Source organism: Nerophis ophidion, linkage group LG18, assembly GCF_033978795.1.
Source record: "Nerophis ophidion isolate RoL-2023_Sa linkage group LG18, RoL_Noph_v1.0, whole genome shotgun sequence".
NCBI lineage: Eukaryota > Metazoa > Chordata > Actinopteri > Syngnathiformes > Syngnathidae > Nerophis > Nerophis ophidion.
The window spans coordinates 27,191,251-27,219,191 of NC_084628.1; the positions used below are offsets into that span (position 1 = coordinate 27,191,251).

The window sequence follows — 27,941 nt, forward strand, 5'->3', positions numbered from 1 at the left end:
GAAGGTCACGCTACACAATGGCATCAATGGAACAACGGGACGGGTATTGCGCTCGCTCGTCTCGGGTTTCCGCCTCTACAAAAGGCCGATTGATTTTCATCTGTGCGGGCGCGGGGGCAGCGGAGGCCGAACAATACAACCCTATTAACTGGCCGTGTCAGAGTGAAACACTGATGTTGGCGGCGATGACTTCATCGAGCTCGCAGAGAGACGTGCTGACAGCGCTGCAGCAGAGAGGGAGTCAGGAGTCCATTTGGTGACAAGATGAACATTCTAACGGGTGCTGGGGTCCATTGGTGGCACATTTTAAACACAAAATGACACTTTGGGCCGGGGGGTGCTATGGTGGGAGGGGGCGCTCGTGTCCCTTGGGAACATGCTTTATCAGTATCATGCACTATCATGCTTCATATCCCCGATTAAAACAATAAAAAGAAATTATTTTAAAAAATGATTTTATTAATTTTTGTTTTATAGTTAAAGTGTTTTTTATAGATTGATCAATTTGAAACAGTTTATTATTTATTGACATTAATTATTATTAGTTTTCAGTATCCAAAGTTTCAAGTCGGTCAAAAAATGTGTATAATACTAAGATTTTGAACGTTTGGGTAAAAGTGAAATATTTCCGATAAATTCTGTTGCTAAGAAATATTCCCTGCACAATTTTCCCTTTAAAATGTGTACCAATACCCCTTTTTGCCCTTCAGTCCTTCTTTTGTAAATTAGTCAGATTTCAGGTTTCATTTGGAATAAAAAAGACTCTCAGGTTACGTAAGCAATATTTAGAGACCCAAGGATTAGCACTACCAAACTTTCGGTGTTACTCCCGGGCCACCAACATTAGAATTCTTAAATATTGGCTGCAATATGAAGTTTTTGATCCCCCTCCGTTATGGCTGGTTATGGAGGTGTCACGCCAAATTTCTTCCCCCTACAAAAACCTTCCCCCCGGAAGACATTTGGCGTTAATGCTTGAAGGACCCCAATGAGGGTGGAAGGACCTTAAAGCAGCCCACACAACTGCCTGTTTTAAAAGCATTAAAATCGGCTTGATTGTCATTGGTGAAAAATAACGGTGAGGAAAAAATATTAGCATTCCAGCATGCTAACCTTTCAATCTATTTTTGCTTCGCTAATTTTGCAGCTGTAACCCTTAAGAGTCATATAACTTGGTATTGTTCCGCTCTCATTGGGGTCCTTCAGGCATTGGTAGGGCTTCCGGGGGGAAGGTTTTTGTAGAGGGAAGAAATTTGGCGTGAAAGCGGCTAACTCAACTAAACCGATAAGTCCTAGCGCTCTGCTTCACTCTCCCATCCACTTTTCTACTTCCACTTTTACGAAAAATCCAGTCGTAAAAAACTCATTCAGCATTTGAGTTCAGTTAAGGCGCTATTTTAGTTGAAAGACTATTTCAAGTCTTGCACCCATCACTGCTAACCGTGCTTTCCCCAACCTCTCTTGTCAACAGTGCCCTTTTAAGATGGTCAAGTCAACAACATCAAAGATTTAACATGTTTGCATCTTTACAGCAACTACTTACTGTATAAGAACTAGGTGTGTAACGGTACGTGTATTTGTATTGAACCGTTTCGGTACGGGGGTTTTGGTTCGGTTCGAACGAGTAGACATGCTCGCAGCTAGCAGGCTAGGACAACATGTTAAAGCCAGAGCTGGAAGACCCTCCTGCCTCGTTAAGATCTCCGTTTGGGAACACTTTGGCTGCGCGATACAACAATGGAGGACGGAGGTTTGCCAAGATCGTTCAGCAGCTGCTTCTGACAACACGTCAAACATGTATTGCACCTTTCCTGCTTCCGCTACCATAGTGTCTCCCTTGCGCGCACAACCCTTCACTCTACCCGGCAGTGGGTCTCCATGGCTCCGGACTCCAGGGTAAATGGATAGTCCAGCGATTAGTTGCAAATCGTGGCTTTACTGAGGTCTTGCAAACAGCCTATCCAACAAAACACTACCCACTCCTGCGCTGTACCGCTCCCTCACCTCGCTCGCCCGCACACTCACTGACATCACATGCTGTCCCATATTAAAGAGCCACACACATACATACACGACTCTCATAACACAGTGGTTCTCAGTGTGGTTTTCAGTGACGTACCCCCTGTGAACATTTTTTTAATTCAAGTACCTCCTAATCAGAGCAAAGCATTTTTGGTTGAAAAAACAAAGAAGTAAAATACAGCTCTATGTCATCACTTTCTGATTTATTAAATTGTATAACAGTGCAAAATATTGCTCATTTGAAGTTGTCTTTCTTGAACTATTTGGAAAGATATAAAAATAATTAAAAACTTGTTGAAAAAGAAAGAAGTGATTCAATTATAAATAAAGATTTCTACACATAGAAGTAATCATCAACTTAAAGTGCCCTCTTTGGGGATTGTAATAGAGATCCATCTGGATTCATCAACTTCATTCTAAACAGTTCTTCACAAAAAAATAAATCTTTAACATCAATATTTATGGAACATGTCTACAAAAAATGGCGGGCGGTGTTGATGAACATAGACCCCGACTTAAACAAGTTGAAAAACTTATTGGGGTGTTAGCATTTAGTGGTCAATTGTATGTTCTGTACTGTGCAATCTACTAATAAAAGTCTCAATCAATCAATCAATCAAAAAAAGCACTTTATATGTAGAAAGGTTTTGTTAAGAAACCATTCTGAGCCTTAACTCATTTAGTTTTTATTTTATAATGTTAAATATGTATTAACGCTGGCAATGGACCCTGTGCGCATATGTATGTTATGCCATTGTTTACAAATTTGGTAAATCAATAACCAAAAAATGTATATTTTGTTGTTTTCTTGCTGTACCGAAAATGAACCGAACCATGACCTCTAAACCGAGGTACGTACCGAACCGTAATATTTGTGTACCGTTACACCCCTAATCAGAACTGATGTATTTAGAACACATTGATGTAAATTGACAACAAATTGAAAACAGATTTGTGATTTGGCGTATTTATACTGTATAAATGTTCAAAATAAATTTCAACCAACCAACTTTGTAATACATTTTCACTCCCTAATCAACATTTTCTTAAAGATATCTACAGCTGAGCAGTTGCGTTTATTACACTTTTACCAGGTTTCCAAACTAACGACTCGCACAGTTTTAGATGCTTTTTTGACACTACTAAGGATCAATTACATGTATTCACATTAACATTTTTAATTTACTCCCTGAATTTCTGAATTTAATTAATTCACATTGGGAAATGAAACCAACTTCACCCCTTTAATCATATTTTTTGCCCTGGAGAAACTTCTCTACGACTTTACCTCTAGCCTTCTTCTGTTTGTTTGATATTCTCATTACTGCCACAAGTGGTGGAAACATGCATTACAACTGAGTACCGCTGCCACAAATACAATTAGGACTGTGACTCTTTGGGCACCACACGATTCTTGGGGGTAACGATTGGATTCAGAATTGAATTCTCGATTCAGAATCTATACTTTTTTAATAAAATTGGAGGCCACTTCTATCAAGTACATGTATTTACATTAAAAAAATGTATTTACGCCCTGAATTTCTGAATTTAATGAAGTCACTTTGGGAAATGGAAAAAAAAGCTTCACCCTTTCAGTCATATTTTTTGCCCTGGAGAAACTTCTCTAGGATTTTACCTCCAACCTTCTTCTGTTTGTTTGATATTCTCATTACTGCTGCAAGTGGTGGAAACGTGCATTACAACTGAGTACTGCTGCCACAAAAATAAAAATTAGGACTATGAATCTTTGGGCACCACACGATTCTTGGGGGTAACGATTGGATACATAATCGATTCTCGATTCTCGATTCAGAATCTATACTTTTTAATAATATTGGATGTCACTTCTATCAAGTACATGTATTTATATTAAAAAAGGCTTCACCCCTTTAGTCATATTTTTTGCCCCGGAGAAAAATCTCTTCGACTTAACCTCCAGCCTTCTTCAGTTTGTTTGATATTCTCATTATTGTCACAAGTAATGATAAAAGACAAAATCAGGAAGAAAACAACAATAAGGAAAACAAGTGTCTTCGTTATCATGTCCAGTCATCTACAATGTGCATTTTAAAGCAACAAACAAATGATTTGTTTGTTTTTTGCAGGTTTTATTGGGAGGTGTTGAACATGAGAGACCGCCTGCACTGGACACCGTATGACCGGCCACCGGTTCTTAATGTGTGTTGTGAGCAAGTCTGAGCACGCAGGATGCGGGCGATAGGCTGACGTCTATGAAATAATAATCATAATAATAACAATGCATCTTGATCAAGATGAGGGAGCATCGCCGCAGCAACAAGGAAAGACTTTGATGTGCATCTGGAGGCCGCGGCGTGACAACGTACAGAGAAGTAAAACGCGAATCCGGCGCCGTTAATGACGAGCGCTGGAAAATATTCCTTCATGAATCATTCATGGACACCACACGATTCTTGGGGGTAACGATTGGATACATAATCGATTCTCGATTCAGAATCTATACTTTTTAATAATATTGGATGTCACTTCTATCAATTACATGTATTTATATTAAAAAAGGCTTCACCCCTTTAGTCATATTTTTTGCCCCGGAGAAACATCTCTTCGACTTTACCTCCAGCCTTCTTCAGTTTGTTTGATATTCTCATTACTGTCATAAGTGGTGGAAAAGTGTATTACAACACATATTTTTTGGCGGCCTTAAGGTTAAGAAACAATGTTTTAGATGAACTATCGGAGCGATGGCGAGGTTTCAGCAGGGTCAGGAACTTCTGAGCTTGCAAAAGTTCCCTTGGACACTGAGTTATTTAGGAAAGGTCACATGTCCATGTTCCATATTAGGGCATGCACCAGCGACCAAAGGACGCACGCATCCCGGCTACAAAGGCGATTGCTCTGATTAGCAGTCAGCTGGGGCGAGATAGCTTTTGTTTACTGCTCCCTGGAGGACCTCATGTCTAACAGCAACCCGCGCCGAAGTCAGACCGGCAACACTTGCTGGACTGAAAAAAAGGGAGGTATTGCGAGCAGAATGGAGAAACGCTGTGGCCCGTCGGGAGGCGTGGGGACATGTTCTGCATGTGTAATGTAACGGCGGCACCAGGTGGTTAAGTTTCATTACAGGGCGCCGCGCTGCTGGTGCTGACAGCGGTTTTTGGCGAGGGCGTCGGACAACAAAAGGACGCCGCTGGGCAAACACGGGTGGCCCGCCCCCCATTGGCTGGCGGCTCCCACCTTTGCTTATGCACACTGCGAGCAATCTGCTGCTGCTTTACGTTTCATTAGAGCTGACAAATGACACGGTGCCGCCGGCAGATAAGATAGCTCTGGAGTCGGGACAGGGCCCTGCTGGGTAAACACACGCACTGCGAGGAGCTCGGCCGGCCAGCCCCGATTGACAGATTATGCGGCAAAAATCTGGCTATTATGCGAGGGGGGAAAATGAGAAAAGAGGACTGCGGGGGCTTTGTGATGGCGGGTCTCCTCACGTAAGGCAAGGTCAAAGCCCGCCACACTCCCCCATCTGGCTGCAGCTGTGTGAAGGACAATGTCACAGTCGGAAAAATCAGACGGCAAACGGAAAAGTGTTTCATTGCATGGAAAAAAACAAAACACTCAGGATAAAGCAAATATTTCCAAAGTAGGGCTGGGTGATAAGTCGATATACTCGATATATTGTGGGTTTGTCTCTGTGAGATATAGAAAATGACTATATGGTGATATTCGAGTATACGTTCTCACGCAGTTGCTTTTAGCTGCTGGCATTACACTACAGGCTCTTCTCGCTCTTTCCTGTCTCTCCTTCTTACAGACAGCAAGCGCACCTTCTTACATACGTCACACACAACGTCATACGCCATCGCGGAGCAGAGAGGTAGCAGCATGGGTAACGTTAGCTGCACGTAAGTGATGATAATATGGACCTTCGATCCCTCAGGCGGATCCGTGCGAGTGGTAATATGAGAGGAAGACGGTGCAAATGAAGGAAGAATTAATTCCCAAGAAACACAGCAGGTCAGCATCGGCTGGCAGTGGTTTGGCTTCCAGTGGGAATATGTCGAACAGACAACCGTAATTTGTCAAGTGTGGGCCAAAAGCGTTGCTACAAAAAGTAGCATTACTGCTAATATGTAGCATCATTTGAAAAGTCACCTGCTAAAGAATGAAGAGTGCGTACACCGCATATCAACATCTCCATTCGGTGCCACACCAACAAAATGCCGAGTCAACCATTTCCACATCAACACCGTATGAAAAAAATAGTCAACAACAGAATTTAATAACGTCCGTGGTAACCTACCAAATAGCAAATGACAAACACTATTTGATTTCCTATTATGCAGCTCATTTTTATTTGACAGTTATTGAAATATTTTGTGTGACATCATGCACAAATGTGCACTAATAGCTAATTTTTTAAATTTCTGACAATCTTGCACGGTCTGTTTTGAAATGACATGAATATTTGTGCCACTGCTTAATAACTGTTAAATAAATACAGTTTTGGTCAATTGACTTAGTTGTGGTTTTCCTCTCTGCATGAAAGTTTAAAATGAGCATATATTAATCAAGTATAAACAAGAATGTTATAAAGTAGACACATAGAATCATCATACTGCTGTGATTATATGCATCAAGTGTTTATTCAAGGCTAAGGCAAAATATCTAGATATATATCGTGTATTGCGATACGGCCTAAAAATATCGAGACATTAAAAAAGGCCATATCGCCCAGCACAAGTCCAAAATACGGCGCGGGGGCCAGGCCGTTTGTGGCCCACAGCTTGTTTTTTATTGGCCAGCGATGCATTCTAAAAACAAAATAAAAACATCCCGGATTGGAACATTACAAAAAAAAAATTACAATAAGCAATTTCTGTGTGAATACTGAACTTAAATGCTAACATTAGTAGGCCAAACAGGGTTGTGAATCTTTGCGCACCACACGATTTGATTCGATTCTCTATTCAAAAATCAATACTTTTTTACTAACATTGTGTGGCAGTTCTACAATAACTACATTCCTCCATGAAATAAATAAACAGCTCTAATAAATGTTTATAAAAAAGTAAGCACGTAACGTTAACAGACTATCAGTGAGCATGTGTCAAGTACCAAGTTATATTCGTTTGAGGCATTTGCTTGAAAAAATTGGCTAAAATGTGTGAAGTACAAAGTTATAGGAGTCTGATGTGTTTGGCGGCAAAATTGGTTAAAAAAGTTAACGTGCAAATGTTAATAGTGCTGCCTGAGGCTGAACTAATCAGCATTCAAGACACTGAACAGCCCGGTCTGATTGTTTTGGTCTCGTCTAGTGGCCGGCACTAATGTAGTATCATTTTTTTTAGTTCATTTAGCCATTTTTATGACTGAAAATGCTTAATTTAGGGAAAATTACATCAAATGTTTAGTTACAGATAACACAAAGCTATGATATGGATATAGTGTTCAGATAATTTAGCATCTATTGATTGACCTGTATTATTTTGGTTTTAGTATCTTTAATGTACAAAATGCACCAAAGGGGCCTATTAACACAAATAAAAAATAAAAAAATGCAAGCTGTTTTCCTTTTTTTAAAGCTGTCATTGCTTGAAAAAAAAAAAAAAAAAAGAGTCTATTAATGACGTATTCACGTACTTCAAATCAAATATTTCAATTTGAAAAACGTTTAAGTATATTTTGTGTGTTTGCTTTATAAGAAACAATATTTTCTTTGGGGGAAAAAGGACATCTAGCAAGAGAATAAATATAAATAAACAGAATAGTTATACAAATGTATAATCGGATCGAGCTGGAGTTAATCGAAAGACTTAAGTGTTGAAAGTAAAAAATAAAAAAAAATACTTTTATGTATGATTTATCTTTGACAATTTTATGCAATGGCACCGTTTGGAAACAAATAAGGTATGTAGATAAACATTTATAAAATATTTCTGTGTAAATAACTCACTTCAATGTCTGCTATTTATAGTTCGGTGCGGCTTTTATATGGAAAAATATGTTTTTCTTCTGAAATTTTGTGGGTGCGGCTTACACAGGTGCACTGTAAAGTCCGGAAAATACAGTAATTGTGAAAAATATCATTTTTTTTATATGTTCTGTCTTGTTATATTTTTTTGGCCTGCGAAATGTACGCTACCAACAGTCCCTTTAACTGAGTTGGTATCAAAACAATTTTTTTGTGGTAGGGAAAATGAATGTAATTCCAGCAACAACAACAACGATAAAAGACAAAATCAGGAAGAAAACAACAATAAGGAAAACAAGTGTTTTCGTTATCATGTCCAGTCATCTACAATGTGCATTTTAAAGCAACAAACAAATGATTTGTTTGTTTTTTGCAGGTTTTATTGGGAGGTGTTGAACATGAGAGACCGCCTGCACTGGACACCGTGTGACCGGCCACCGGTTCTTAATGTGTGTTGTCAGCAAGTATGAGCACGCAGGATGCGGGCGATAGGCTGACGTCTATGAAATAATAATCATAATAATAACAATGCATCTTGATCAAGATGAGGGAGCATTGCCGCAGCAACAAGGAAAGACTTTGATGTGCATCTGGAGGCCGAGGCGTGACAACGTACAGAGAAGTAAAACGCGAATCCGGCGCCGTTAATGACGAGCGCTGGAAAATATTCCTTCATGAATCATTCATGGGCACACAATGAATAAAGCTCCTTCCTGTCTTAACTTAACAAGAGCTGACTTTTGATGCCAGTGTTTTCCATACATTCATTTATTTATTAGCGCTCCACAAACCGTTTCAGAGCTACCGTTATAAACACATTATAACGGGACTGCTTGAGAATATAGCTGGCTTCTCCGCCAGAGCATAAGAAGACGTAGCTGAAGGCATCAATGTTACCAACTCAGTCACTACATTAAACGGCTGCAGTCATCTTTCCTGCTACATCGTTCTTCCAAGTTAAACATATTCTACATATTTTGGCCAATCCTTTACAATTGAATGTATAAGCGTCATGGACAATTATGCAAATTAGACAATGATGTCATCCCCACACATATACCCACCACCACTAATACAGGTGAATATCGTGCAAAAGTTTTAAAGTTAACACGCAAATTGCCAGAAAGCTATAAGCAGCACTACTGCTATTATTTGAATACATCTTGTTTTTGCACAATAACAAGGAAAATGTACGAGTAGAGTGAGAATGAGATATTTTGAAGTATTCTTTTTTAGTCATTTTTTAAAGCAGCTAGTATTTTCCCATGTAGCATGTCTTCTTGTGACCTCCTTGCTTTTATCTTATGTCCGCTAGTAAACCCCTTATTTTGTCTTTATTGTTCCTGTTTGCCGGCTCACAGAGCTGTTTTGGCCAGTTCCTTATCTGTTTTAAAGAAGCAGCAATGCTCCTTTCTGGCGAATGGGGCTGTTTTCACTCCACATAAGCTGACTCTTTTTGTTTGGGTTTAGATCTCTTCTTGCTGATGCTATTGTTGTAGTGTAAGAGCTGGTCTCCTAAAGCTTTAGTAAATCTTGGCCAAGTACTCAACATATATGTCATCCAAAAGAATTTGGGATTGACCAGTGTATTTTATTCTCTGAGAGGAATACAGGTCGCGTGCATCAGTAGTCTATTGTAAAACATATGTTTTACTACACATATAAATAGGGGGAGGGACTTCTTTTGAATTTAGGAAGTGGAATGGACACAATTGGCTTGAGTACAGAGGAGCTTGGCTTGAAAGGGGGCATGGTTTTAAGGATTCTGCGCATTTTTATTTTTTTATTCCATTATTATCCGTGTAAAACAATTGTAATCCTATTTGACTCAGTGATTCTCAAACTGTCGTTTCGCATCTAGTGGTGCGCCAAATAATCACCATATTAAATATTTAAACACAGTGTTACTGTTCCAACTGTGTGTAATGTTACAGTGGCCGAAAATATTAAACACTTGTTAAATAAAAACCTGTGCCTTGCATTTAATGAATATTTAGGCCCACTACGCTACTGTACTTTCATGTTGGTCATTATGGTTGTACTTGGAGAGACAAGTCTTTCAGGTGATTGGGAATACATGACAAACAAACGGTTTACTTATTTTGAGCGCTAAATAACAAAATGAGCAATAAAGGAAAGAATTATGTGTTACCCATAACTTTATTGTTTTTCTGATTTTGACGGGAATTGAACCAACGATCCTCCACTTCGTGTATCACGACTGCACATTCTAACCACCGCAGTCTGATGTGAAACCCACTGCCATTATATTAATTTATCCGTGACATCTAGGTTTGTTTTTAAATTAATATATTTATTATTTGACATTTTACAAGTTTTGCTTTCACATTAGGCCTGAAAATAAAATCTCAGATTTTTTTTTACCAAAAATTAGATTTACGATTTTTCTAATTTTTTTCCTACTTTTTAAATAACTTAATGGACACAAATGCCTGCAATAATTCAAAAGGAAAAAGGAGGATTACCTCCGAATTCTTCGGGACAACCTAAAATCATCAGCCCGGGATGTTGGGTCTTGAGCGCAGTTGGGTCTTCCAACAAGACAATGACCCCAAACCCACGTCAAAAGTGGTAAAGGAATGGCTAAGTCAGGCTAGGATGAAGGTTTTAGAATGGCCTTCCCAAAGTCCTGATTGAAACGTGTGGACAATGCTGAAGAAACAAGTCCATGTCAGAAAACAAACATTTAGCGGAACTGCACCAATTTTGTCAAGAGGAGTGGTCAAAAATTCAAGCAGAAGCTTGCCAGAAGCTTGTGGATGGCTACCAAAAGCGCCTTAATGCAGCAAAACGTGCTAAGGGACATGTAACCAAATATTAACATTGCTGTATGTATACTGTTGACCCAGCAGATTTGGTCATATTTTCAGTAGACCCATAATAAATTCATAAAAGAACCAAACTTCATGAATATTTTTTATGTGCTCAATCACTCTATCACAAAAAAACAAGAGTTGTAGAAATTATTGGTAACTCAAGACAGCCATGACATTATGCTCTTTACAAGTGTATGTAAACTTTTGACCAGGGCTGTATGTACACTAGGGTTGGCCACATGAAAGCAGCAGTAATGTAAATATTTTTTTTGTCAATTTAGTCCTACCTAATAGTACCACTTCATTTACATGGCAACATTTGTGTGTCTACATGCTCACTTCCTAAAAGTGTATGGCAGCAGTTTGACTCTGGAACAGATTGTTTCTGTTTGATTTGTTTCCAAATTGCAAAAATTAATACATGAAGACAAGTTGTGTCCCGCCCTTCAAAATAAACTCACTTTTCTCCTTGAAGCTTGTTAGTTTTCACAATCAAGTCCTGAGTCTGCTCCTTGGCGGCCTATCAAAATAATAGCCAGTTACACATGCACTAATTACAAAAGTAAGAGACTTGCACTAATTACTAAAGTAAGAGAAAGGAATGCAACTTCACCTTTAACCTGATAGTCATTTCTGCACAGCACGTACTCATGGCCTGAACGTCCTCATGGACATTCTCAAGCTCCTGTAAAGATAAGAGCATCATGACACATTTCATACCCAAAGAGCTTCCCAACAAATGCTCCCCCTATTTGTTCATGTGTCTGAGCAAATGCACCAACTATAATAAGCAGTCATTTCCATTATATTGTTTACTAATGCAAGTGATTTGGCCGACTGACAATAAAAACAACAAATCTTGTTTTTTATGAGCTGTATATTGAATGTCTGGGTGGGGCTCCAGCTGTAGAAGAATTTGAGACCCTTTTAAGAGATCACATTTAGTTCACCTGAAAACATTCCCGTTTTGCACAAAGTGTAATGTGGCACAATCATGCAATAAAGCAGGCCTGGGTCTTTATATTGACTCGGGGGCCACATTTAGAGAACAAAATGTATATCTATCTTTCTGAACACTAATACAAAACCTCACAATAATGTCTGATTGAATGCTAAAACCGTTATGACAGACCGCCTTAAAAAAACATAATGGGATTTTACATTTTTCTATGAAGCATAAAACACTAACTATTGACAAAATATGAACGTCACACCCACTTTCGATAGACACATTTAACAATCAAGTGAAACGCAACAAAAATGCAACAAACAATGAAATACGAACGCGAAGGATACAAAATAAACCCACCTACAATCTGATATATCGGATGCATCACTAAGCTTTAGAACTTTGTTATGAAAATCTCCTTCCGTGTCTGTGGAAACGCTCCCCACCCACACTGTTTGGTGGCTCGTCTGAGCTGCTGTGACTTACATTACCATAGTAACTAATCAGATGACCATCCATCCATCCATCTTCTTCCGCTTATCCGAGGTCGGGTCGCGGGGGCAACAGCCTAAGCAGGGAAACCCAGACTTCCCTCTCCCCAGCCACTTCGTCTAGCTCTTCCCGGGGATCCCAAAGCGTTTCCAGGCCAGCCGGGAGACATAGTCTTCCCAACGTGTCCTGGGTCTTCCCCGTGACCTCCTACCGGTTGGACGTGCCCTAAACACCTCCCTAGGGAGGCGTTCGGGTGGCATCCTGACCAGATGCCCGAACCACCTCATCTGGCTCCTCTCGATGTGAAGGAGCAGCGGCTTTACTTTGAGCTCCTCTCGGATGGTAGAGCTTCTCACCCTATCTCTAAGGGAGAGCCCCGCCACACGGCGGAGGAAACTCATTTCGGCCGCTTGTACCCGTGATCTGATCCTTTCGGTCATGACCCAAAGCTCATGACCATAGGTGAGGATGGGAATGTAGATCGACCGGTAAATTGAGAGCTTTGCCTTCCGGCTCAGCTCCTTCTTCACCACAACGGATCGGTACAACGTCCGCATTACTGAAGACGCCGCACCGATCCGCCTGTCGATCTCACGATCCACTCTTCCCTCACTCGTGAACAAGACTCCTAGGTATTTGAACTCCTCCACTTGGGGCAGGGTCTCCTCCCCAAACCGGAGATGGCACACCACCCTTTTCCGGGCAAGAACCATGGACTCGGACTTGGAGGTGCTGATTCTATCATCTATTAGCGCAGATTCCAAACATTTAAATAATCTGTATAGTTCAAGACTTGCCGTCGTTAGAAAACATCACTGCACATCATGGCAGCTACACTTTCCATCTTTTTTTTTTTGTCCTGTCCAGCTTCTCAGGCAAATCATATAGTTGATGTAGATGCCCATATCGCCTGTTCAGATTAACTTTACAAAAGAGAAGTGTCAGATACTTCTCTTGTTGTCTTATGTGAATTTGACTTGATAACATGTATTTATATTATCATTTGGTGCAGCCGGGCCGGAGCAGGAGAAGATGAAAAGATAAAAAAAGGAAGACAGAGGGGGAAATTGTGGGGATAAAAGGGGGACTAAACAGAGAGACAATAACAACAACAGCAAACACAACAGTACTCAGTTTCCCATACATACATATACTGTACATACATACAGTGTATGTATGTATGTATATGTACTTGTATACGTACAGAATGTGTTTATGAATGTTTGTACAGTAAATGTATATGTACATTACGTGTATATGTATGTTTGTACAGTGAATGTATATGTACAGTATGTGTATTTTTGTACAGTGAATGTGCGTGTAGATGTAAGAACTTGGAGTATGTAGGTACGTTCTGTATTTGTGTATGTATGTGGGAGCGTAGGTACCTATGTATGTCTGTTTGTATGTATGAATAACGGTGTGTGTGTGTGAGTATATGTGTTTTTGTATGTACAATATATTTGACTCCCAGTGTGCGTAGGAGCCGGAGTACGGCCCCAGCCGCCCAGAGAGCCCAACCCAGACAGCAGGTGTGGCGCCCAGGGAACCAGGGACCACCGGCACCACGCAGCCAGGCCAAGCAACGACGGGAACCCCAGAGCCCGGCCCACCGTGCCACCCGGAAGAGCCAGCAGCAGGCCGCGGACATACGCGCCCTGCAGAGGACAGGGCACAAGAGAAGCAGCGGACGGCCAGACCCCAAGCCAGCGAGAGACCACCCTCCACACGGGCAGAAAGGAGTGACGCCCCGCCTGTAGGGAACCAGAGACTCCCCGCAACCGGACGAGAAGACCGCCCCACCCCGTCAACACCCGGGCCCCCACGACCCCACCCCCGGAGAGCACGGCGCGGCCCACACCAGGCCAACCCACCCAAGTCGGCCGCCACAGGACCACCCAGCGCAGGGCCGCGGTAACCACCCACCCCACCCGCAGGGACCCCAACGATGGAGATGGAACAACCAGCAACCGCCCTGTCAAGTTCTCCCTGAGGGAGGGGGGGAAAAAATAAAATTAATTAATTAATTAAAAAAACATAATTAATATATTAAAAAATGAGTAAATAAATACAGAATTTAATTATGTATATACATATATATATATATATATATATATATATATATATATGCACTCACATACATATATGCATATATACACATACATATACACATATATACATACACATACATACACATATATACAAACCCCGTTTCCATATGAGTTGGGAAATTGTGTTAGATGTAAATATAAATGGAATACAATGATTTGCAAATCCTTTTCAACCCATATTCAATTGAATGCACTCCAAAGACCAGATATTTAATGTTCAAACCCATAAACTTTTTTTTTTTTTTGCAAATAATAATTAACTTAGAATTTTATGGCTGCAACACATGCCAAAGTAGTTGGGAAAGGGCATGTTCACCACTGTGTTACATCACCTTTTCTTTTAACAACGCTCAATAAACGTTTGGGAACTGAGGAAACTAATTGTTGAAGCTTTGAAAGTGGAATTTTTTCCCATTCTTGTTTTATGTAGAGCTTCAGTCATTCAACAGTGCGGGGTCTCCGCTGTATTTTACGCTTCATAATGCGCCACACATTTTCGATGGGAGACAGATCTGGATTGCAGGCGGACCAGGAGAGTACTCGCACTATTTTTTTACGAAGCCACGCAGTTGTAACACGTGCTGAATGTGGCTTGGCATTGTCTTACTGAAATAAACAGGGGCGTCCATGAAAAAGACGGTGCTTAGATGGCGGCATATGTTGATCCAAAACCTGTATGTGCCTTTCAGCATTAATGGTGACTTCACAGATGTGTAAGTTACTCATGCCTTGGGCACTAATGCACCCCCATACCATCACAGATGCTGGCGTTTGAACTTTGCATCGATAACAGTCTGGATGGTTCGCTTCCCCTTTGGTCCTGATGACACGATGCCGAATACGTCAAAAAACAAATTGAAACGTGGACTTGTCAGACCACAGAACACTTTTCCACTTTGCATCAGTCCATCTTAGATGATCTCGGGCCCAGAGAAGCCGGCGGCGTTTCTGGATGTTGTTGATAAATGGCTTTTGCTTTGCATAGTAGAGATTTAACTTGCACTTACAGATGTAGCGACAAACTTTATTTGGTGACAGTGGTTTTCTGAAGTGTTCCTGAGCCCATGTAGGGATATCCTTTAGAGATTGATGTCGGTTTTTGATACGGTGCCGTATGAGGGATCGAAGGTCACGGTCATTCAATGTTTGTTTGTGGCCATGCCGCTTGCGTGGAGTGATTTCTCCAGATTCTCTGAACCTTTTGATGATATTATGGACCGTAGATGTTGAAATCCCTAAATTTCTTGCAATTGCACTTTGAGAAATGTTGTTCTTAAACTGTTTGACTATTTGCTCACGCAGTTGTGGACAAAGGGGTGTACCTCGCCCCATCCTTTCTTGTGAAAGACTGACATTTTTTCGGGAAGCTGTTTTTATACCCAATCATGGCACCCACTTGTTCCAAATTGGCCTGCACACCTGTGGGATGTTCCAAATTAGTGTTTAATGAGCATTCCTCAACTTTGTCAGTATTTATTGCCACCTTCCCAACTTCTTTGTCACGTGTTGCTGGCATCAAATTCTAAAGGTAATGATTATTAGCACAAAAAAAAAAGTTTATCAGTTTGAACATCAAATATGTTGTCTTTGGAGTGCATTCAACAGACTATGGGTTAAAGAGGATTTGCAAATCATGGCAGACTTGGTGACAGACAACAAAGACGACTGCTTTTGGACAAATGAGGGTTTGCAACCTTATCTTTTTGAAGCTGAAAACAGTGAGGATGAACTACTGATTCTATAAGCGAACACAAAGAAGAAGGTAAGACGTTGGGGCACACGGAAGCCAAAAGAGTGAGGTGAAACTGAATCATAGTTGCAAATGTGGAATTTGGAGACAAGCTATTTCGCCATAAATGCCGTGCGTACCTAAATAAACCTGTAAAAACTACTATAGCCTTTAAATAGGCCCCCTTTTTAGAACAGTTGATCTACTGTTTCTTTTATTTTCTCCTCCGACCCCCTCCCTTTGTGGAGAGGGGCGCAGAGGACCGGTGGCCATGGATGAAGTCCTGGCTGTCCAGAGTCAGGACCCGGGGTGGACCGCTCGCCTGTGCATCGGTTGGGGACATCTCTGCGCTGCTGACCCGTCTCCGCTGGGGATGGTTTCCTGCTGGCCCTACTATGGACTGGACTCTCACTATTATGTTAGATCCACTATGGACTGGACTTTCACAATGTTATGCTAGACCCACTCGACATCCATTGCATCCGGTCTCCCATAGAGGGGCGCAGCGGAGTCACCCACATATGCGGTCCTCTCCAAGGTTTCTCAGTAATTCACATTGACATCCCAATGGGTTGTGAGTTTTTCCTTGCCCTTATGTGAGCTCTGAACCGAGGATGTCTTTGTGGCTTGTGCAGCCTTTTGAGACACTTGTGTTTTAGGGCTGCATAAATAAACATTGATTGATTGATTGATTGATTGATTATTTTGGTGAGATCAGAGCAAAAAGCGGCCATTTTTGCCAGATAGTAGTTTTTTTGCTGGTGTTGTTTTGATGAATCAAAAATTAATTACTCTCATTGTAAACAATTCTCCCCCAATATGTTTTAATATCTGATTTCTCCTGCGGTCTCCTCGACCGCAGCGCCCACGCGGCCCCGCCTCCTACTCCTTTTTTTTGCAGTGCCGGTCGCCTGCGGTACATCTCCTCTGCTTACCTGTCAAAACTTATTTTTTCCTGGGGAGTACAGTTTTTGTTCTTCTTTCCCAAGCGTTGTGTAAATATTTTGACAAACACGAGATTATTATAGTACATAAGTAAAGAGGAGCGGGCAGCAGCTCTCCCATTCTCATACTTTCTGTAACATCCAGAAAGAGATGTTGTCACATCTTGAAAAAGGAATAATCTACGTGAAGGAGCCCAGCATTGGTTTTATTAAAATTTTGACAATATTTCAGAAACCTTACAAGGTATTAAATCTATCAACAGTCATAGAATGGTGTAAAATTAAGTAGATGGCGAATTATTGTGATGTAGAGAAATGCTAAATTTTTACCTTTTTTTTCAGATTAGCCATATTTAAAATGCAAATGTTAAAGACATTTGTAATAAAGGTGTTTGACGTTTTTTGTTGCTAAAACATTATGTCACTAATGGTCCCACCTTAACTAAAAAATAATGTTAAAGTAATAACTTAAAGCCTTGTCCAGTTGTTTACTGACATACAGTGCATCCAGAAAGTACTCACAGCGCTTCACTATTTCCACGTTTTTTAATGTTGCAGCCTTATTCCAAAATTTAAACCAATTAATTTGTGTCTTCAAACTTCAATACACAATACTCCATAATGGCAAGAAGTTTTTTTGTAAATTTAGCAGACTTATAAAAAAAATGTAAACATATTATACGTACATAAGTATTCAATGCTTTGCTTAATACTTTGTTGCTCCACCTTTGGTAGCAATTACAGCCTCAAGTACACTATAAATTGGCAAACGTATTTGCCCTAAGTCACATACTCACAACATTGAAGTGCCATTCCATGGAATTGTCCAAAATGTTTTGGTATCTTGGAGCATTCAAAGTTCCTTTCACAGGAACTAAGGAGCCAAGCCCAACTCCTAAAAAACCAATCCCACACCATAATTCCTCCTCCACCAAATTTCACAGTCCGCACAATGCAATGTAGCGTTCTCTTGGCAACCTCCTAACCCAGACTGGTCCATCAGATTGCCAGATGGAAAAGCGTGACTCATCAGTCCGGAGAAGGCCTTTCCGCTGCTCTAGAGTCCAGTGGCGACGTGCTTTACACCACTGCATCCGACTCTTTGCATTGGACTTGGTGATGTATGGCTTAGATGCAGCTGAGCGGCCATGGAAACCCATTCCATGAAGCTCTCTACATGTATGTGGGCTAATTGGAAGGCCTCATGAAGTTTGGAGCTCTGTAGCAACTGAATGTGCAAAAAGTATTTGCTCTACCGTATTTCCTTGAATTGCCGCCGGGGCGCTAATTAATTTAAAACCTCTTCTCACTCCGGCGCTTGCCAAAGGCATGCGGTAAAGGCAAGCATGTGCTAACTATTTTAAAACCTCTTCTCACTCTGGCGCTTACCAAAGGCATGCGGTAAATTTAGGCCTAAGCTTATAAATTTGAGTGTGATGTAAGGATACCATCATGAAAAGCACATTTAATTAAAAAAACTTTATTATGGTCGTACATTTACTTATAAATGAAGTCCATGCGCAGCTAATCAAAAGCATCGATAACTTGTTTATGCAAGTCTTCCTTATCTTTCTTCAGTTTTAAAAGTCTCTCTGTCTCAATGGAGATCTTCTTTTATTACCTCCTGCTTCGATTGAAAGTCCAGTTTAGAAAACTGTTTTATTTTAGATATGCAATCTTCCATGTTAAAAGAGCAAGTGAGAGGAAAAAATAAACAATCGCTGCTCACTCTTGCTGCTTGTTGTAACTTTTTCTGCAGCCGAGTAGTCGCAAGAAGGATCACTAGCGCCCTCTACCGCCAGGAGGCAGGAGTCATTTAATGACTCATATTTGACATGAATTGATTAACGTGGACCCCGACTTAAACAAGTTGCAAAACTTATTCGGGTGTTACCATTTAGTGGTCAATTGTACGGAATATGTACTGAACTGTGCAATCAACTATTACAAGTTTCAATCAATCAATCAAAAGACACACGCAGCTACGGTATATTAATAAAACATAGCTGCTTACTGTTCTTTTTAGAAAATTCAATAGCTTGGACCTTAAATCCTACTGAAAAGATCTTAATCTTCTTCCCTTTATGCGTTTTCAAATTATTGAAATTAGCCTCATCCATTTTGAAAATAATGACTGGTGAAGTGTCACTTTGACGTGACGAGTTTGACCCGGCGGAAATTCTAGGCATATGCTAATTATTTTGCAAAACGAGTTTGACCCGGCGGAAATTCTAGACATGCGCTAATAAAAATAATAGTTTTCGAAATGAGTTTGACCCGGCGTGAATCCTGAGCTGGCGGTAATAATAAGTATGCGCTAATTATTTTTGCGAAACAAGTTTGACCCAGCAGTAATTCTAGGCAGGTGCATACTATATACCCGGCGGCAATTCAAGGAAATACGATATGCGCGTCAGCATCCACTGATCCCTCTTTGTCAGTTTACATGGCCTACCACTTGGTGGCTGACTTGGTGTTGTTCCCAAACTCTTCACTTTTCTTATAATAAAGTTGACTTTGGAAAATTTAGGAACAAGGAAATTTCACGACTGGATTTGTTGCACAGGTTGCATCCTATGACAGTTCCTCGCTGGAAATCACTGAGAGCGGCCCAGTCTTTCACAAATGTTTGTAACAACAGTCTCCATGCCTCAGTGCTTGATTTTAGACACCGGGCCAAGTGATTTGGACGCCTGATTATCATCATTTGGATGGGTGGCCAAATACTTTTGGCAATACAGTGTATTTTTGAAGACGATGCCACAGGCTTGTCACACCTATCTTTAGGGCAGTTTGGCCTAGTCCTCCCGTGCAGCACCATCAGGTTGGATGTCCAGCTGTTGGTTTTCATCCAGGATGTCTCTGTACATTGCTGCATTCTTCTTTCCCTCTATACTGACTGGTCTCCCTTTTCCTGACGGTGGGGGCAGGATCATGCTTAACTGTAGGGATGGTTTCCTCCAAACATGATTGATGGATGGATGGATGGATGGATGGATGGATGGATGGATGGATGGATGGATGGATGGATGGATGGATGGATGGATGGATGGATGGATGGATGGATGGATGGATGGATGGATGGATGGATGGATGGATGGATAGATAGATGGATAGATAGATGGATAGATAGATAGATCGATCGATCGATCCTTCAGGAGAGTTCCTTCAGGAAAATTAAATCCCTGGCATTCACGGCAAAGACTTCAATCTTTGTCTCATCAGACAAGAGAATTCAGTTTCTCCTGTTCTGAGAGTCTTTCAGGTGCATTTTGGCAAACTTTTTACTAAGAAATAGCTTATGTCCGGCTGCTCTACCATACAGGCCTGATTGGTGGATTGTTGCAGAGATGGTTTTCCTTCTGGAAGGTTCTCCTCTCTCCGAAGCTCTGACAGAGTGACTATGGAGTTCTTGGTCACCTCCCTGACTAGACTGAGACAAATGCAGCAATGTACAGAGACATCCTGGATGAAAACCTACACTGCCCCTCCAACCTAATGGTGCTGCAAACAGGAAGGGGCCAAAGTGCCCAAAGATAGGTGTGCCATGCCTGTGGCATCGTATTCAAAAATAGTTGAGGCTGTAATTGCTGCCAAGGGTGTATCAACAAAGTATTGAGCAAAAGCTTTGAATACATATGTACACGTGAATGTTTTAAGTTTTATCAAATTGGGAAAATACAAAAAAAACGCTGTACTGTCTGTAGAATTTTGAGGACAAAACTGAGTGTATTGCTTTTTGTAAGACTATAATGTAACAAAATGTGGAAGAAGTGAAGCGCTGTGAATATTTTCCAGATGCACTGGTCATGTTTAAATAACTTTAACTTCAAATTAATAATGGTAACTGGCCTCTTTGATCAGTCCTGAAAAAAAACATATCGTTTGATCTCTAATAAAAATGTCTGGTTTTGACGTTCTGGTGATTCAAGGTGCTACCATACCCTGCCACTGCTCGCTCCTACCCCTACAAACACTTCTGCTCGCCTGATGACCTTCCTCTCTAATTTCGGGTCAACATTTGCAATAGAAATTATGTGGCCCGCCACTTCATTTTATTTGGCCCTCGAAAGCATGGAAATAATAATTATCAATAGAGTACTGTAACTTTTCTTACCAAATGTATTCTTTCTTTCTATTTTTGGAAAAAAAAAAATATACGTACTCCATGTAACCTCGAATGATGTAAACTTAAATATTGCCTAACTTTGCAAAAATATATTCTCAAACATTCAAACTAGGGGTGTAACGGTACGTGTATTTGTATTGAACCGTTTCGGTACAGGGGTTTCCGTTCAGTTCGGAAGTGTACTGAACAAGTTTCCACACCGACATTTTAAGTAGCGTACCCCACGTTGTGTAAACAATACACAACGAGGCAACACACGGCATGCTAGCAGCGACCGGCTACGATAGACTGACCATATTTCCTCTTTTCACCGGATGTGTCCTCTTTTGCGGAGCTGTCCGGGTGGAGTTTCTTAAATGCCTCAAATGACCGGCATTTTAAGTTAGGGTTGCGTGTATTTTCAATGTACGTTCAGGGTTAAGAAGGGGTTAAAAAGAAAACAAATTGTGCACGGAGCAGCATTCGTGAGGGGGGGGCAGAGACAGAGAGAGCGAGGGAGTTATGATAAACGCGCATGCGTCGCCAGGCTCTGCTTTTTACCCGTAGATTTATCAGATTTTATTTTTTATCATCTATAGCAGGGGTGTCAAAAGTGTTCCCCGGAAGCCATTTGCGGCCCACAGCTAATGTTTTAAAGCAGTGGTTGTCAACCTTTTTCAGTGATGTACCCCCTGTGAACATTTTTTTAATTCAAGTACCCCCTAATCAGAGCAAAATATTTTTGGGTTAAAAAAAAGAGATAAAGAAGTAAAATACAGCACTACGTCATCAGTTTCTGATTTATTAAATTGTAAAACAGTGAAAAATATTGCTCATTTGTAGTGATCTTTCTTGAACTATTTGGAAAAAAAGATATAAAAATAACTAGAAAGTTGTTGAAAAATAAATAAGTGATTCAGTTATAAATAATGATTTCTACACATAGAAGTAATCATTAACTTAAAGTGCCCTCTTTGGGGATTGTAATAGAGATCTATCTGGATTCATGAACTTAATTCTAAACATTTTTTCACAAAAAAGTAAATCTTTAACATAAATATTGATGGAACATGTCCACAAAAAAGCTAGCTGTCAACACTGAATATTGCATTGTTGCCTTTCTTTTCACATTTTTTGAACTTACATTCATATTTTGTTGAAGTATTATTCAATAAATATATTTATGAAGGATTTTTGAATTGTTGCTATTTTGAGAATATTTTTTAAAAAATCTCACGTACCTCTTAACATACCTTCAAGTACCCCCAGGGGTACACGTATCCCCATTTGACAAACACTGTTTTAAAGACCCACGGCACATTCTAAAAATACTAACTATATAAACAAAAACAAACAAAAGTGAAATAAAAAAAGCTGAAAGGCTAAATGTAATTTAGAAAAAGTTGCAATGTTGACTAACAAAACAAAGCTGTTTTTTTTTCTTTCAAACTGTCAATGCTCAAAACATAATATTGAATCAAAATCAATGTTATTATGAATTATTGACCTATTCAAGGTTCCCATTACTTCACATCAAATATTGCACTAAGAAAAATATTTTTGGTGGAAGATTTTGTAAATTTGGTAAATAAAAAATAAAAAAATTATATTTTGTTGTTTTCTTACTGTACCGAAAATGAACCGAACCGTGACCTCTGAACCGAGGTATGTATCAAACCGAAATATTTGTGTACCCTTACACCCCTAATTCAAACCATTTTTTAAATATAAATAAATACTAATAATAATGATTTTAAAGCACGTTATCCATCAAATTGTGCAATGTAAAAGTAGCAATAGATTTCATGGTAAAATTGTGAAATTTTCTGTGGTTTTTAAACCATTTTTCTCGAAATGAAAAAAACTGTACTTTTTTTACTGTAATAAACTGTGGTGTCGTTTTGGCTTTTACATTAATACACCGAAAAATCTACAGTTGTTTATTTGCGGTAAAAAAAGAAAACAAACTGGTAACTCAGGTGCCAAAATTTTACTGTAAAATTGCATTTTTTTCATTTACAGTACAAAAACAAATGTAAATTTCAGAGTAAAATTCTGGCAACTGAGCTGCCTTTTTTCTTTTACCATAAAAAACATTTCCAGTAATATATACTACATTTTCATGTGAAAATATTGCAACGTAACATATTTTTTTTTACATTTTAGTAAAAAAAAAATCTACTAGTAAAATACATTTAAAAATTGTGCAATGATAGTATTCACTGTTAGAATCGGCCCTCTGGGGCCAAACATAACTGCAATTTGGCCCTCAGTGAAAACAACTTTGACAACTCTGGATTAAATGAAGCTGCATGATTCTGCCCCGTCTTTCTTTATCCACCATTGTTTAATTACGGAAAGTAGCAAACTATTTATTTTGTGTACATTCATAATCGCATATTATGAGTTATTGCTTATTTTTGATCAATGAGATGTGTTTTATGCAAAAAAAAAAAAAATTTGGGGACCTAAAACCCTCGCACTTTCTAGGACATGAATGTTGGCTGATGAATACTAAGTATAAATAATTATTTTAATGAGCGTGTGAATAGCGTCTGTCAGCGTTATTTTGCGTTATCCCCTCGTGGAAATACTGCAGCTTTGAAGCCAAAATGCACGCGCAGCATGTTTGAACGACATCCTCAGGATGACACTGCAGACTGAAGAGCATACAAGGCCTCCTACCTCCTTTACATCTTTAAATATCCTTGCAAAGTCCTCATTGATGGCCAGGCTTCGTCGCTCGATGTCCCCCCGCAGGTTCCTCCGGGTGCGCAGGCTGTTTTCGGTGAAGAACACGGAGAGAGCCGTGAGAGCCTCCAACATCTCCTATAATCCCAGCAGCACAGTGGAAAACTTCAGGTGGATGGCGAGTAAATTGGACACTTGCTTTCAAGGCGGTTCAGGCCAGAAAATACACTAAAGTGTGTAAAGAGGTGTGCAGACTACTGCCCAACGACGTCTTCAATTTGGCCCGCGAGACGTCATGAGTTTATTCATAAGGTATTTTATTAATCACATTAAAAGTCTGATGAATTCAATACTACTTTATGTCACCGTCTAATGGACTACATGAGTCATTCAGGTCAGTTACCTTTAAATCATGCTATCATTTTAACCATGCCTGGCATTTACTTACACAACCTAATGCAAACAACCTTCCCTAGTCATGGTGCAAAAAAAATAAAAAAAACCTCCAACTAACATAAAATGTAAACAGACTTGGTCACTGAAATTTGTTGATATTATCAAAAACGTCCATCATCTATAAAACATTCTAAATTACATTAAAATCTATTACAATGCATGATGGGAAAAATGCAAAACACTCTCTCCACACTTATCCATGTTTGGCGCATTTTAGCTGCTTGATATTTCTGATGGATTACAAAATGTTACGGAGGTCGCCACGGAAATAAACAAGGTACGAGTCGAACTTTCACTCTTATTATCCAATTATATTAATAATACATCCATTACATTAATATAATATGTACTCACACACACAAACAAAGTTACTTTACATACTTTCGGGCGTCGACCAAATTTTTTCCAGCCCAATGCGGCCCCCAAGTCAAAAAGTTTGGACACCCCTGGTTTAGGACATAGGCCAGGGGTGTTCAAACTTCTTCCAGCAAGGATGGCATACAGAAAAATTGAAGGCTGCAGGGGCCACTTTGTACTTTTTTGTACAGTCAAGATCCTATAAACAATTTGAATTATTTCCTGTCAAGACCTCTTATTTTCCATTCCACTTCCTGTTTGCCGCCATTTTCCACCACTCATCTGGTCTGACTGGAACATTTTTGCTTTGTACCTCAACGCTGTACTTTTGCTCGCTGTGCGCTTTATACACCTGTTTTCCATGTGTGCAAATCTTTTTTTAGTGCTACCTGCATTTTAATGGTAGGGAGGGCTTCTTTTCTGCGCTTGCCTGCCACCTCTGCATCCCGGTGTGCAGACATACACCGAAACATTAAAAAAACAACACAATGTAGTCAAATAAATTATTCTTACATATTATTAGAAGGTAGAAAAGCGTTACACAAGTATAACCCATTACATTCGTATAATTATTACACAACGGTTATAGTACATTTAAAGTCTTACCATATCGTGCAAGACGTGTTCATTTGTAGAACGTCAACGGCCATTTTAGTTTCCAGGTCCCATTTTTGGGGGAAATTGGTTTGGTTTCATTTTTCCTTTGCTAGTGCTTTCCAATCAAAACCGTGTTTCTTTTGTTGTATCTTTACTCGCTGTGCGCTTTATACACCTGTTTTCCATGTGTGCACATATCTTTTTAGTGCTACCTGCATTTTAATGGTAGGGAGGGCTTCTTTTCTGCACTTGCCTGCCATCTTTCCATCCCGGGGTGCAGACATACACCGAAACATGTTAAAAAACAATACAATGTAGTCAAATAAATTATTCTTACTTATTATTAGTATACTTATTACACGAGGGCTATAGCACATTTAAAGTCCTACCATATCATAATACCATAAAACATATCGTATTATGTGGATAATTTTAAATGTGACTGACACAAATAAGGCAAGTGTTTTATTCCCATGTTGAGTTGGCCCTGCGATGAGGTGCGACTTGTCCAGGGTGTACGACGCCTTACGCCCGATTGTAGCTGAGATAGGCGCCAGCGCCCCCCGCGACCCCAGAAGGGAATACGCGGTAGAAAATAGATGGATGGAGTTGCGGGGGTGCAATTAGCTACCACTAGCTTAGCAGCACGCTAAAAAGGGAATAAACCTACCTTGTCATTGTCAAGCCGCGTCTCTAAAATTTTATTCAGCTTCCTCGACAACGGGTTGTTAGGCTGGGAAGTGACGGTGGTATTTTGTAGGGCCGAAGTGGCATCGGCGGCCGGCAAGTCTACCTTCACGTCAGCCATTATGTACACAGACTCTTTCCACGTCAATGTTGTGGTCCGTGCGAAATTAATATCCGGGTAGGAACAAAAAGCTCCTACTTCCGCTTAGGGATTGTTTGCGTTCAAGAGATGGGATTGATTGACTGATTGAAACTTTTATTAGTAGATTGCACAGTACAGTACATATTCCGTACAATTGACCACTAAATGGTAACACACGAATACGTTTTTCAACTTGTTAAAAATATACTGTATACTATCAGCATCAATTCATTTTTCTACCGTTTGTCTCGTTCGGGTAATACATTCAAATATATACTATCAGCACAAAACATTCATCACACAAGTACCATCAGAGTATATATATTTGATTATTTACATTATTTATTAGGGCTGCAAATCTTTGGGTGTCGCACAATTCGATTCAATATCGATTCTTGCATGGGGTCACGGTTTGATAATTTATCGATTTTTTTCGATTCGATTCGATTCTCGATTCAAAAACAATATTTTTGCGATTCAAAACGTTTCTGTATTCATTCAATACATAGGATTTCAGCAGGATCTACCCCAGTCTGCTGACATGCACGCAGAGTAATAGATTTAAAAAAAAAAAAAACCTTTTATAATTATAAAGGTCAATGATTTATCAACTGATTGCAATAATGTAAATTAGTTTTAACTATTAAACGAACCAAAAATATATGACTTATTTTATCTTTGTGAAAATATTGGACACAGTGTGTTGTCAAGCTTATGAGATGCGATGCAAGTGTAAGCCACTGTGACACTATTGTTCTTTTTTTTTATTTTCATAAATGTCTAATGATAATGTCAATGAGGGATTTTTAATCACTGCTATGCTGAAATTATAACTAATATTGATACTGTTGTTGATAATATTCATTTTTGTTTCACTACTTTTAGTTTGTTCTGTGTCGTGTTTGTGTCTCCTCAATTGCTCTGTTTATTGCAGTTCTGAGTGTTGCTGGGTCAGGTTTGGTTTTGGAGTTGGATTGCATTGTTATGGTATTGCTGTGGAGTGGTTTGTTGGATTGATTAAAAAAAAATTAAAAATGAATTTTTTTAAAAATGAGAATCGATTCTGAATCGCACAACATATTCGATTCGATTCGTAGTCGAATCGATTTTTTCCCACACCCCTGTTATTTATACAATCCGGGGGATGGGAAGTGGAGGCGGGGTTGGGACAGGGCGGGGGAGGGGGGGGGGGGCAGTTGGGAGTCAGGTTGAGTTTCTTTTAGCATACTTCAGTCATCAACAGTTACATCGTCTGAGAAATGGACATTGTAACAGTGTAGGTCTCACTTTATAGGATATGTACAGCAAGCGATGAACATAGTGAGTTCAGATACATTTCATTATTTCAAGTTAAAGTACCTATGATTATCACACACACACTAGGTGTGGCGAAATCCTTCTCTGCATTTGACCCATCACCCTTGATCAACCCCTGGGAGGTGAGGAGAAAAGTGAGCAGCAGTGGTGGCCACGCCCGGAAATAATTTTTGGTGATTTAACCCCCAATTCCAACCTTTGATGCTGAGTGCCAAGCAGGGAGGTAATGGGTCCCATTTTTATAGTCATTGCTATGACTCGGTCGGGGTTTTAACTCAAAACCTACCGATCTCAGGGCGGACACTCTAACCCAGGGGTCTCAAACACGCGGCCCGCGGGCCGAGACGTTATTTTGTGGCCCGCACCTTGAAGTGAAACTTTAATGTTGGTGCGGCGCGCAAGTTTTATATGAATGACGCTTAACAGCGCCATACTTGTATACCCTCGATTGTTCCGGGAGACTCCCAATTTTCAGCGCCCCTCCAGGGGTAATCATTCCCCTGAATTTCACCCAAACATCAATATTAAGGGGGCACCGTGGAGGCACTGCCT

At 40.0% G+C, this 27,941-nt stretch overlaps 1 protein-coding gene across 1 annotated transcript in view; it reads right to left on the bottom strand.

Annotated features, from left to right (window-relative positions):
* cog6 (component of oligomeric golgi complex 6) overlaps window positions 1–26,102 on the bottom strand; it is a 76,362-nt gene extending 50,260 nt beyond the window's left edge. Inside the window, exons 1-4 of the mRNA XM_061877874.1 lie at window positions 25,914–26,102; window positions 23,828–23,971; window positions 11,423–11,494; window positions 11,271–11,329 (exon numbers count right to left, since the gene is read on the bottom strand). Of these exons, the coding sequence (XP_061733858.1) occupies window positions 11,271–11,329; window positions 11,423–11,494; window positions 23,828–23,971; window positions 25,914–26,051 (413 nt within the window). The 5' untranslated portion in view covers window positions 26,052–26,102. The remainder of the gene's footprint in view (window positions 1–11,270; window positions 11,330–11,422; window positions 11,495–23,827; window positions 23,972–25,913) is intronic.
* Window positions 26,103–27,941: the final 1,839 nt, after the last annotated feature.